Source organism: Podarcis vaucheri, assembly GCF_965113315.1.
Source record: "Podarcis vaucheri genome assembly, chromosome: 1".
In the NCBI taxonomy this organism is placed as follows: Eukaryota; Metazoa; Chordata; class Lepidosauria; order Squamata; family Lacertidae; genus Podarcis; species Podarcis vaucheri.
In genome coordinates this window covers 71,708,808-71,722,051 of record NC_138759.1, presented here as the reverse complement: position 1 = coordinate 71,722,051, position 13,244 = coordinate 71,708,808, and the positions used below count along the sequence as shown (strand labels likewise).

The following is a 13,244-nucleotide window of genomic DNA, read 5'->3' as shown; positions in this document are numbered from 1 at the left end:
GTGGCTGGGGAAACCCAGCCAGATGGGTGGGGTATAAATATATTATTATTATTATTATTATTATTATTATACATTTTCATTCTTGTTTTGCATATTTTGTACTAGCCCATGAGCTGAACATACATTGACAAAAATACATACATACAGATAGTGCTTAACTTAAGGCAGGGATGAGAAACTTGTGGTTCTCCAGATGTTGTTGGACTCCCAATTTCTATCAGCCCCAGCCAGCATGGCCAATAATCAGAGCTGTAGTCCAACAATATCTGAAGGGCCACAAGTTCCCCATTCCTGACGCAACAGCTGTGGTTTCCTTGGACCTCTCCAAAGTCCTGAGAATCCTGCCTTTCTCCTCTGGGCACTTGTTAGCTGCTGGCCACATCCTCTGATTTATTCGGAACTTCCTGCTTGCAGCTCATCATTCCAGGCTTCATTCAACATTTTTGCACTCCTCAGCCATAGCAGTATGGAACACACATCAGTGGCAGTGAACATTACATTTAAGTTTCTGTCCGTTTCCTTTCTATACCAAAGAGACATTATGCAAGGGCAACATATATAAGGCCATGAGAGATTATTGCTTCAAGACAGCACTTGCATGTGGCTCTGTTGTGCAAGCACTGAGATCATCAATGGGTTTACAGTTCAGCATCCTGAGAATCTCAAATCATCTTTCTAAAAAATAAAAAACATGTTTCCAATCCATATGGCTTTGAAAATAGTTTATGCACATTCATGTCTATCTCAGAAGCCATTGAGGGAAATGCTAAAGTAGGATTGCCAGTGGTCTAAAGTGTTTTAGCACGATACATAGCTCATTGCCCTTCCTTGCAAATAACACTATGGCAAAGAATAATATGTAACAGCACTTCTGGGAAATGGAGATTAAATATTTGGCAGAGGATCCATCTCCATCCTATTGTGGTATGCAAGGAAGCACTCTGAGAGGGCTTGTTCTATGGCTGCTGGAGTTACTGCAGTTTGAGGGTCTGGGCCTCTATAGTGTTAGCATCCTAAATACAGTTACCGGTAATTTTCTTCATAAGAAGTTGGGTGTCCTTATCAGAAGCTAGAGGGCATCTCTAAAATTCTGTTAGAATAAGGATAAGCAGAACAAATTGTTCAAAATAAGCTAATTTGTGTAATTTGTACAGATTGCAGAACATGGGTTACATTACTGCAGTTTGTTGTTTTGTCTATTTTTTCTAGTGCAGAATAAATACAGCCTAGACATAACACCAAGAGAATTTGTATCCTCTCTGCTCAAGAGAAAGGCACATTTGGGCCAGAGTCAGTCAGTATAAATTGATTCCAGTATGGCGGATCCACTGGAGACAGACACCAAGGGCTATTGAGGAAAGTGGTGTATAAGACTTTCAAGTGTGGTTAGCCTTAATTTTAAAGTCTAACATTATATTTACATATATATGCTGTAAGCCACCCAAAGTGGCTGGGGAAACCTAGCCAGATGGGCAGGGTATAAATAATAATAATCATCATCATCATCATCATCATCATCATACAAATGATGTGTAAATAGCAGCAATGGACCATTGTTAGGTTTGCAGGTGGAAGACCCAGGTTCAAATCCCCTCAGCCATGAAACACACTGGAAGGCCTTAGGCCTTGCCTACTTCATGGGATCACTGTGAAGAAAAATAAAAGCAGTAAAGCACTTCCTACAATGTACATTCAAAATTGCTCCTTATTTAAGAACTCTCCAATTCCACAGATGGAGACTACAACTTGTATTTTTCCTTTTAGTCATGGTGGTTGTTGGTAAAATAAAAGTTCTTCTGGCAGCCGAATCTGTTAGAAGATTCATGTCCCTTTTTTGCAGCAAATGGCAAAACCCTGATTAGCAGGATACAAGAGGCAATGATTCTACAACACAAAAGCTGTAGCCTAATTAAGACTGTCTTTCATTCTTATCTGCTGAGATTGTGACCTTAAAAGGAGATGCATCTTGAGAATATATGACAAACAGCTTTCCATCTTTACCTATTTTGGGATTTTCTGTGGAAGCGTGACTCTTTTTTCTGCCTCCGGGTGACAGGGGGAGCAGGAGTTGACGGAAGAGGGGGAGGAACAGCAGCCAGAGGTGAAGGAGGTAGGCCATTGCTTGGTTTACTTTTATGGTTCTTGTCAGCTTCATACTCAAAGGTGCGTTTGGGCTTGGGCACAGGGTTTACCGCTGTGTTCGCCAAGTTCTCAGGAAGCAGCTTAGGGCCAGCAGGACTAACTGTGGCATTGAGTCCTTGTGGCATTTTACTAGTTTTATCAGTCTCAGTGGGGGTCTCTGGACTACTCCCACAAATAACACTCCCTGCTTTACTGTCATTTGTGTTCTCATTCAAGTCCTCCACAATACCCGAAGTCACAGACTTTTTTCTTCCTCTGTCAACACTATAGCAGCTACTGGGCAACTGAGGAAGACCCCTGCCTGCCTGTTCTTTTAAAGCCTGCTCAATCTTCTGTATTCTGTTCAGCACGGCAGAACTCTCTTTTCTTGCGTTCCCCTTGAAGAAAGCATTTGCTGACTCGCTCCTGCTCGGCCTCTTTTCAAACCTGTGGCAGGAATCTCTGTCCAGGAACTCCTCCTCCTCCGTTTCTGGGTAGGAGCATTCGGAAAACGTTCTGCTCATCCTCCGGAACCCTTTGTAGTCAAAAGTCTTCTCGCTGCAAGGAGAAGGCAACATACTAGGGCAAGTCTCACTGCCTGACCTGTCCCCAACATCCCTCTTGTCCAAGCATACACTCATCCTAGGGGAAGGTTCTTTCCGACATTCCCATTCTGATATCTTCTGCCTGATATCGAGTGCTTGGGAATGGACGCTGACCCTGCTGAGGGAGAGGTTCCGGAGGTTCGCTGCAGACCCCAAGGAGAGAGTGCTCCGCGTAAGCTGGCGGTTGCCTACAGCTTCTCCATCCTGAGTCTCCTTGGAGGCCTCCTTTTGGTCTTCAGTCTGGAAAAGAGAGAGCCTTTTGTCCAAGCAGCCAATGCTGACAGTTTTGAGGGGGTGATTTGGAGATTCAGTGTCTGAGGGAGAACTTGAGGTGCTTCTCAAGGCAACTCCACAGTTAGTCCGGTCCTTGAGGAGCACCCTGGAGCCGGAAACTTTGGTCAAACTACTGGAGCGGCAGGAATCCTCACTGTCGCTGAGGGGATATGTTGGGCTTCTTGGCTGGTATAGAAGAGGCGGTGGGGAGACTGATTGACACCTGGAAGTAAGAAGAAAAACACTAATCAGCTACCTGGCTACCTAGATTTTACTCAGCACTTGTTTCTAAGGCCAAACGTTTGGAGTAGGCCCAACTTAGTAGACTTTTCTAAAATGGTTTATGAAAGTGCACACATTTTATACTAGAATAAAGACTTTTTATCCCCCCCCCCTTTTTTTAAAAAAATACATGGTCCACAGACAGCACTGGCAAATACATTTTGCTGCCTGGAGCAAAAGACAAGATGGTCCCTACCCCACCCTAGTCTATGCACAGAAGCCCACCATACTGGCAGCTGGTGCTGAGACTGTGCCTCCCTCATGCCTAAGGGCAGCAAGGCAGCTTAGGGGACACAAGGTAGGCTGCATAACATAACACTGATGGTACACTTTTAGGTATTACTCCTTCCTATATGCATGGACGGTTAGTCCTCATTCCCCTATTTATACACTCTTTGTGTACTATCAGTATCAGTTGTTACATTCTTTGCTCTGACATAGTTGGATGATTGGAAGAAACCAGTGGCCATTTTGTAGAGTTGGCAGTTGAAGAGAGCTCTGGAGCACAACAACTTAGCATATACTTAATGCTTTTGAGTGTTCAATCCACTACACATTCATAATCACAGAAATCCTTACAATAATCCTGTAATGCAGGGCAGTATTATCTCTGTACTTCGTATGAAGGATAGTGTCTTGCCTAAGGCCACCAAGTGAGTTCACGGCTGAGGTAAAAGTCAAACCTTCCACTCTGCTCAAACTAACATTTTAAATTTGTATCAACTAGTAACATTGAACTTTTCCTCCTGACACAATGAACAGGGAGAATATTTCTCTCCAAGTCATATTTACAGTAATATTTACAATCAGAGATCTTTTTTGTCTTCCGCATTTAACACAGATATTTGAAACCTCTTATTTCTCATTTTGCTTCTCGCTTGCCTCACAAAATGCAAAAGTAATTCCCAAGTCATCATAATTTCATATTTGCGGCAGGAGAATCAAAAGCCAGAGTGTATGTTATAAAAACAAATGCATTTATTATTTATTCATTTATTTATTAAATTTACTGTTTTATTGTTGTTAGCCGCCCTGAGCCCGGCTTCGGCTGGGGAGGGCGGGATATAAATAAAATTTATTATTATTATTATTATTTGTCAGTCACTTTATCATGCCCAAGGCAACCCAAAGCAACTTATCCAAACGTCACTTACTTTGTGATGTTTTAATTCCAGGATGGGGAACCTGTTATTATCCAGCTGCTGCTCAACTCCAACTCCCATCATCCCTGATCTGAGCCATGTGAATGCGGTTTATGGGAGTTGGTGTCAAGGAACATCTTTGTTTTAGTTTATCCTAGCAGTTCGAAAGCACGTCAAAGTGCAAGTAGATAAATAGGTACCGCTCCAGTGAGAAGGTAAATGGCGTTTCTGTGCACTGCTCTGGTTCGCCAGAAGCGGCTTAGTCATGTTGGCCACATCACCCGGAAGCTGTATGCTGGCTCCCTCGGCCAATAAAGCAAGATGAGCGCCGCAACCCCAGAGTCAGTCACGACTGGACCTAATGGTCGGGGTCCCTTTACCTTTACCTTTAATACAGGTATCTACTGTGAATTTTTGGGACACGGGTGGCGCTGTGGGTAAATCCTGAGTGCCTAGGGTTTGCCGATCGCATGGTCGGCGGTTTGAATCTCCGCGGCGGAGTGAGCTCCCGTCTGCAGTCCCAGCTCCTGCCCACCTAGCAGTTCAAAAGCACCCCTAAAGTGCAAGTAGATAAATAGGTACCGCTTTATAGCGGGAAGGTAAACGGCGTTTCTGTGTGCTGCGCTGGTGCCGGCTCGCCAGAACAGCTTCGTCACGCTGGCCACGTGACCCGGAAGTGTCTCCGGACAGCGCTGGCCCCCGGCCTCTTAAGTGAGATGGGCGCACAACCCTAGAGTCGGACACGACTGGCCCATATGGGCAGGGGTACCTTTACCTTTACTGTGAATTTAGGGTTTTTCCTCATGGAGTAACATGGCTGCCTACAATTTTATAAGCTTTGTTACTTAGTGGTGTTAAAGTTAATCCTAATAAAGGTACTATTCTACTCATACTTTCGAACTTTATCCAATGAGTTTCCAGTATAACTGAGGAAATATAAATATAATCATTCACTTGCTAGGAGAGAAATGAGCAATGTATATATATCCTTAATTCTTTTGTGAACTGACTTGTGCCATATACCTAGTTTTTAGATCTCATTAATGAGGGGGATTTCCTTGTTACTTGAGCCTGGTATTTACTGGAAATAGAAGCGAGCAATGACTTGGTGAAGGGGACCGCCTAAGGCACTGTCGAGAACCTTCTTTCAGTTCACTGGGCTTTTTCTTTTTTCTGTGTGTTCAACATTTTTTTCTACTTTTTCCTCTTCACTTCAGAGCTGCAGGTAGGTAATTTAAAACACCAATGTGTACAATGATCCATGGTTTTGCTTTATCAGGCTGTGTACACATTGCTGGCTTAAATTGCAGCTTTGCCATTATTATTCTCAGTTTAGATCGAAGCTGATTTGGGGAAGAATGCATCAAAATGCAGTGTTCCCTAAGAAATGACAGGATAGATATAGGATAGAAATGGATGTTGTGTTTACAACCCTTCCAAAGCCAGCAGTTGGGAGTGCACAGGATGCAGAATAAGCAGAAGTGTGTACTCAATAATAAATTTTGGAAGCAGGTTTTACCAAGTACATGTGTTTGAGAACCACCTGTGAAACACACATGCACTACCAAAAGGAATTAACAAGATGGAGGTGGGCGTAGAAAGAGGGTTTGTTACACAAGAACACCAAATCCACTTCCATTGTAGAACCTGAATTTGAAGACATGCAACTGAGACAGCAAAATAGAGATAGCCTGGGAGGGTTCTGACAGCACAGTCCTAAACATCTTTTCTCAGAAGCAAGTCAGACTGTGGTCATTTGTTAGACATATTAGACTAGAGTAAAAATAAAGGTGCAGTTAACCTTTTATTCTAGTCAATTTCCTCTAGCCTTTGTATAGAGATAAACCTACATCTACCTAGGTTTGTGAACACAATTACTAAGATGATCAAGAGGTAAAAGGATTTTGTGCAAAACTCTCAGAAAGGTAAATCAAGAATCCATCCTTTGTCCTGTAAGCATCAGAAAAAGATTGATTTCTAGCCAACAAAGCCCTAATTTGTTCAACATGGTAGGAGAGTGCGATCCCAACCTCTAGGCACACAGCCTTCCAAAACAATAAAACAAGTCCGAGAAAACCCATATTACTCACCTAATTGCAACCACAACTTTAAAAGTTAGATAACACAATAGAAAGGAGTAAACCCACAGATTGCATTAAAATGGTTTCTATTTACCAAAAGAGACTGTTTCTGGCTATCTATCAGTTCTTAATTATTGTTGTTTTCATAGCAGTTATTGTTATTTTGTGCTTTCTTTCCTGGTAAGGAGAGAAAAATATACATTGGCTCAAAAGAAACGAAAGCACCTTATTAATGTAGTATCCTGATTCTGAACATTAGGCTTTACCGTCACATTCGGCTTATTAAAATCTGTTAAAAGTGTTATATACAATGAGAATCTGAAAACCTAGCAGGCATGAAAATTAGTGAATAAAAGTGTAAAAAACAACAACAACCCTCTCACTCACTGTGCGATTTCAATAAACTTGAAGGACAGTCACAGGTAGTTGAAAGTGGTAGTGCTGAAATAGCAAAATGACTTTATAACAGTATTGTGGCTAGACATAGATTTCAACACTGAACCATCTGATTCTGTCTCACTAAAGAAAAACAACAGCTCAAAGCTTAACTTTGTTCTCTTAAAGAACTCTTAAACAATGGACACGTACAAGGAAGTGCTTTCCCCCTTTTTAGTTCAGTTCTATTATGCAAAGTTGCATGGTTTAAGAAAAGTTTAACTCTACAGCATAAGCCTGGCCCAGCTTCATCACAAAACAGTATTGCTTCACTTACCCCTATTCTGTGGCTCATGAAAAAATACCTTTCCAGCTTGCTCTTGAACTTTTTGTTAACTTCCACTCTTTTCTTTAACTCCAAAGTCCAATACAGTATTTCCCACACCGCTTTAATCTCCAAGCTAGCAATTGTCCCATACAATTCTCTTTCATTCCCAGGATGAGAAAGGATCCTTTTAGCAAATGCCACAACTCTTTACAAACAAAATTGTTGTCATTGTTAGGAAGAAAATGAAGTGGTTAATTTGAGAAACTAACATTCCATATATATGAATCAATATATATTTATACATGAATAAAAGCAAGAGCCCAATTGTTTACATACACCTGAAAAACAGGCAAAGGAAAAGACTTGTATCAATAATAATAATATTAATGTTTTGCAAGGGCTGTGTGGGATTCAAATGTGTAGAGAATGAATACAGATGGAGGAGGGGGAGGATGCAGGGAATGTACTGAGGAAAAATTTCTTCGAATGTCAAGAATGTACAAGCAGGGTGATGTGTCCTACTCTGTTCACCAGCTGTGAAGAGACAAAGAGAAGAGCTGTTCACATGTTCCCTATTTCCAAACAAAGACAGTACAGAGAGAGGCATCCGAACTAGGCAGCTACCCAGTCGATGCTATACAGGGCTGGTATTTGTCACCAAGCCATTATAAGTAGCTGTGAGTTTCCTTTCTTGGAAAGTGGGATGGCAAGGTATGGAGAGAGAAGACACCAAAAATATATGCTTCACGTGTCTACCTGTTGTGATGCTAAGTCATAAGCAGCCAAATAACTAAAAGTGTGGGGTACAGAAAACACAAGCAGCAGGGAGAGAGGGTGAAGCCCTCCCCAGGCGTAGTAAGCAGGCAAACAAAATGAATTCTAGCTGTTGCCCAGCCAAAGCTGAAGGTAGATCTGGAGTCTGGAAAAACACCAAATTCCTTAGAAGTTTTCACTTTGCTAACCCAACTGGCTTAGCATCAGGTAAGTAGAACAGGCATCCCTCCACACATGCCTGGTTCTAGACAAGCCTTCCACAGCCCAATACCTTCATCCATGACTATTAGCTATAGTGCTGTGGATGGCAGGAATTAGTAGTCCACATGGAGAAGGCTGTTCTTGTCAAAGTAATTCTCCTAACGCCACTCTACATGCCCCCTTCAGTCATGAGATGTTGCTGAGGATGCTGTAGTTATAACAAAACATCACTCTAGCAGGCCTGCATAACAACTACTTGTGCTCCTCAATGCATGTGTGAATTCAGCACAGAGGTTCTAGCTTGAGTTCAGAAGATGTCTTTGATAGATTTTGCCCAGAGTTCTTGGGATCCTTCTGAGTGGTCTTCCAAGTGCTATAATAGGAAGAAGACTGATGTAGTTCCCTTATATACAAAAGTTTCTGCAATATGGCTGTCAAGAGACTCCAGAAACAGAAAATGTGTACTAGCAGTAATGAGGAAACAATAAAGTGTGCTAATAATTTTAAGGATAAACACTAGCAGAAACATTTAGTTGTACAGCCTGCCAAGCATCTTAAAATACAGAGGATCTTGCCTTCTACAAACAAACCAAGGGGAAAAACCATCATTTAAGAGAACCAAAAATAGAACATTGTGCAGTAGGTTTGGAGTAATGAGATGAAGACCAAAAGTTGACCTCAGTTATGGGCTCCCCAGAGAACATAGGCCAACAGCAGGAAAAGAAGAAACCTTTAAAACTCAAAATACATATCCCATAGAACACATACTTAAGCAAAACAGAAGCAGGCCAGGCAACAACATATTTCAAGTGCAGTGTCCATTCCACTATTGAAAATCTTGCTGGAGTACTGTACTACAAGCATTGTGGACCAACTACACCTGACAATTCAACCCTGTCCTATGGGAATCCCTTGCAGATGACTGCAGTGCCTGGTGACAAGCAGTCAAGTCATGTATCCATAGCAGTGACCAGAGGAGAAATGACTTCTGGGCAGAGCGCAGAGAGAAGAAATGCCATAGTGCATCTGCAGCAGCACAACTGGACACTTTCATCTGCCCCAGAAAGAGTCACTTGAACTTTTCCTTTCCTCATTTTTACTGCAGTGCTTGAAATTGGACTCTGATCTCACCTGCAGAATATTCCATGAGTCCTGGGGGTTCACTGGGGCCCACAAATCTCTGCAATTGCAGCAGAAGTTGAAAGCTTCCTCTATTTCTGTGCTTATGTGTAATTTATGAACCACCCCTGAGTTCTGCTCAAAATTGTCCAAATTCATGTTAAATATCAGGTTAAACATGCCCTTGATAGTTTTCAAATTTCAAATTCTATCAAATTTATTCCTTTCAATGCTTAAAGGAAGAGAATGGATATTAATGATAACTGGGGAATGCCACCTTAAAAAAAAAAAAACCTTGCCATTGATTCTGGCATTTCATTTGAGAAGGGCTCTATGGAAATGTTATGGTAAAGCTGAACATAACTTTCAGAAATATAGAGGCGGCCTATATTTTAAGTTGAACAGATCAGAATCAACTGCTGTAAAGGAGTTTTATACATTCAAATATGAGGCCAACATGGTGATTATTGAAGTGATCACTTTTCTTAACTCCATGACAAGCTGGAACTAGCCATCGCAGGAGCCATGTGGTTTCCATCAAGATAGCAACATCACATTTCTTCCTCCTCCTCTTCCATAATGTCTAGTGAATCTAAAAATGCAAAATGCGATATCAACATGCTTGAGGATTTCCCATCCAAACCCCACTGCATTGGCTGCTGCTACTTATGAAGGTGAGGGACGCGGGTGGCGCTGTGGGTAAAACCTCAGCGGTTCAAATCCCCGCAGCGGAGTGAGCTCCCGTCGTTCGGTCCCAGCTCCTGCCCACCTAGCAGTTCAAAAGCACCCTTAAGTGCAAGTAGATAAATAGGTACCGCTTTATAGCGGGAAGGTAAACAGCGTTTCCGTGTGCTGCTCTGGTGCCGGTTCGCCAGAGCAGCTTCATCACGCTGGCCACGTGACCCAGAAGTGTCTGTAGACAGCGCTGGCTCCCGGCCTCTAGAGTGAGATGAGCGCACAACCCTAGAGTCTGTCAAGCCTGGCCCGTACGGTCAGGGGTACCTTTACCTTTACCTTTACTTATGAAGGTAGGGAAACTTAGCACACTGACATTACCTACCTACCAACCTACCACTTAATATAAAAAATAATGAAGCAATTTAAAATAGGAAACCAATATAGTAAGACAAAATTAATCCACAAATATCAAATTACTGAGCAGTACAATCCAGAAATAACAGTTAGGAAATGGTCAGACAAAAAGAGACATTACGTCACAAAACTTGAATCAGACATTAGAAGGGGTGGGAGAATGAGAAATGAGGCTTCTGCTTTCAGTGGTAGCCACATGGCTCTCATAATACCTAATTCAGCCTAAACTGATTGGATTATTTTTGCTAAGTTTTGTGACTACCTAAGGAAACAACTCATTTTTCTAGTAGAGACACTTCTTTTTCTACCTGCATTTAAAAAAGAAACACATACAAAAAAACCCCAGACAACCTTGATGCAAATGGATGCAAAGAGGTGCCTGGCTCCTGTTGTACCTGTGAATGCTGATGACGAAAGAGGAGAGTTAGTCATCTCCATCTGCCCTCATCTTCTTTACCAAAGAACAGCTGATTCTCCAGGAAAGTCTCCTCCATGTTATGAGTCAAGTCATGGTAGACCAGCTTGAGGGAGAAAACTAACCACATAAAATAATGAATGATGCAATAACTATTTCCTGTGCCTGCCTCCTCATGTTTCCCTCTGCGCAGAACATGACCAGATTATCCTCACAAATTTGTTTTTGCTTCTGGAAAGGAAGTGGCTAAGAAATTGCTGGGGGGCAGGGGCGGGTAAGGCTAGTGGCAGTAGTCGAACAGGTTTCTCTCCTGTCTTCTGTGACTTCTCATTTGTTTCCAAGCCAGTCAGTGTCTTGGAAGCCAGTCAGTATAGGTCACAGATAGTTATGACAAAGCAGTGGCAGGGTTGTGCTCAAAACCTTATCTCAGAAAGTATGAAGCAATTACTCAAGTCTTTTTTGTCAGTAAATGAGTCTTCTAGTAGAAAGGAAGGAAGGAAGGAAGGAAGGAAGGAAGGAAGGAAGGAAGGAAAGCTTGCTTACAAGACAGGTAACTAGCATCTTACAAACATTTAACTTGTGAGCAATCAGCTTTATGTGCTTGGCAAAAAAAGGGGGGGCGGACATCCGCTAAAAAAGAAATTCCACCCGTCATTGAACCCAATGTATACGTGACTGGCTTAGCATGTTTTCCCTGGAACGTAAACCCCACACAAGTTGAGAGTCACCTGTACATCAATTAAGCTATTCAATATGAAGCTATTCAATATGAATCAATTAAGCTATTCAATATGAAACATACATGTAGTTTTACTATGGTGTATTTGAAATGGAATGATATTTGCACCCCAGGTTCAATGATATTTGAACCTTCCTAACTCAATAGTTTATCTCAAACCTCTTCCCCCTCATTGCTTTTCATGGGATGCGGGTGGCACTGTGGGTTAAACCACAGAGCCTAGGACTTGCCGATCAGAAGGTTGGTGGTTTGAATCCCTGCGATGGGGTGAGCTCCCATTGCTTGGTCCCTGCTCCTGCCAACCTAGCAGTTTGAAAGCATGTCAAAGTACAAGTAGATAAATAGGTACCACTCCGTTCCCATGCACTGCTCTGGTTTGCCAGAAGTAGCTTAGTCATGCTGGCCACATGACCCGGAAGCTGTACACCGGCTCCCTCGGCCAGTAAAAAGAGATGAGCACCGCAACCCCAGAGTCATCCACGACTGAGCCTAACGGTCAGGGGTCCCTTTACCTTTACCTTTATTTGAAATGGAATATTTGTCCCCCAGGTTCAATGATATTTGAACCTTCCTAACTCAATATTTTATCTCAAACCTTTTCCCCCTCATTGGTTTTCATGAGTAATGTGTGATCCCTGTCCACAACATCATCAAGAAGATGCAGGCTGTAATCTTCCATGTAGGTGACTAGAACTAAGATCACTCAAACCTTCTCCTGAGCATGTATGGCCTTATTCTTCTGACACCCACTGAAATGCACAGATGTACATCAAACTGTTTAACAGTCTCGGGAAGCACACAGCATAGCTGCCAACTTTTCCCTTTTTATAAGGTAAATCCTATTCGGAAGAAGGGAATTTCCCTTTAAAAAAGGGAAACGTTGGCAGCTATGGCACACAGTGCCCTTGCAGAATTGTATTTTATTGGGGGTGTAATCTTCAACATATTATTGACATAATGATGGTGCAATAGTGATGGGTTTGTTCTGTTTTTTTTTTTAGTTGTTCTGCAATGCAGAAGAGCTACAGCACAACAAAAGTAGGACAAAAAAAGAGAGAAGTGTGCTGGCTCTTGTTTTTGTATGTCTATATGCATCCTATTTGCATATGAATTCTAGTTCACAGATCACCAACACTGTACCCAGAAGGACACTTGATGCCACAGAGGCCTTCTCTGATATGCCTGCTAAAATTAGAATTGAAAGGGGCCTTCTCTTGTAGCCAATAGCTATCTTCTTTGAAGTGCAATACAATGGAGGGTGGGTGCTACCACAGGGGAGGGTAAGGGTTAACCCTTCCCTTCCCAGCTGTGACACACACATGCATTGCCAGCCAGTTGTAGTTAGGCTTGGCGGGATGGAACTGCTGTTGGCTACAATAGAAGGTTTTTTTCAAGTCTAATTGTTGCATGGGGGATGGTCTTCCTGGAGAATGTAGCTGAGGAGGGCAGGCTAACTCTTTTCTCCCAAGCTTCTCTCTCAGTGAAGATCACACTTTCCCCTGCAAAGTCAGCATGCTTGCATGTGCTTAGCTGCCATGCACACATGTGGTGTTCATGACAGTCTCTCCAGTTTTCAAATGGGCCCATGAGACCAAAGAGGTTGGCAAACCCCTATTCTAGCTGAATGGGGCTTGTGTTTTGTTTTTGTTTTTTAAAAAGCTAGCACAAATTGGCATACTGCCTACTTTCAGCACATC

At 42.3% G+C, this 13,244-nt stretch overlaps 1 protein-coding gene across 6 annotated transcripts in view; it reads right to left on the bottom strand.

Annotated features, from left to right (window-relative positions):
* DENND2B (DENN domain containing 2B) overlaps positions 1-13,244 on the bottom strand; it is a 140,233-nt gene that overhangs the window by 57,713 nt on the left and 69,276 nt on the right. For 4 of the 6 annotated variants that reach the window (XM_082193012.1, XM_082193014.1, XM_082193011.1 and 1 more), the window contains one exon: positions 2,002-3,222. The exons of the other annotated variants lie outside the window; for them this stretch is intronic. In XM_082193012.1, the coding sequence (XP_082049138.1) occupies positions 2,002-3,222 (1,221 nt within the window). The remainder of the gene's footprint in view (positions 1-2,001; positions 3,223-13,244) is intronic. 6 annotated transcript variants of the gene reach the window in all.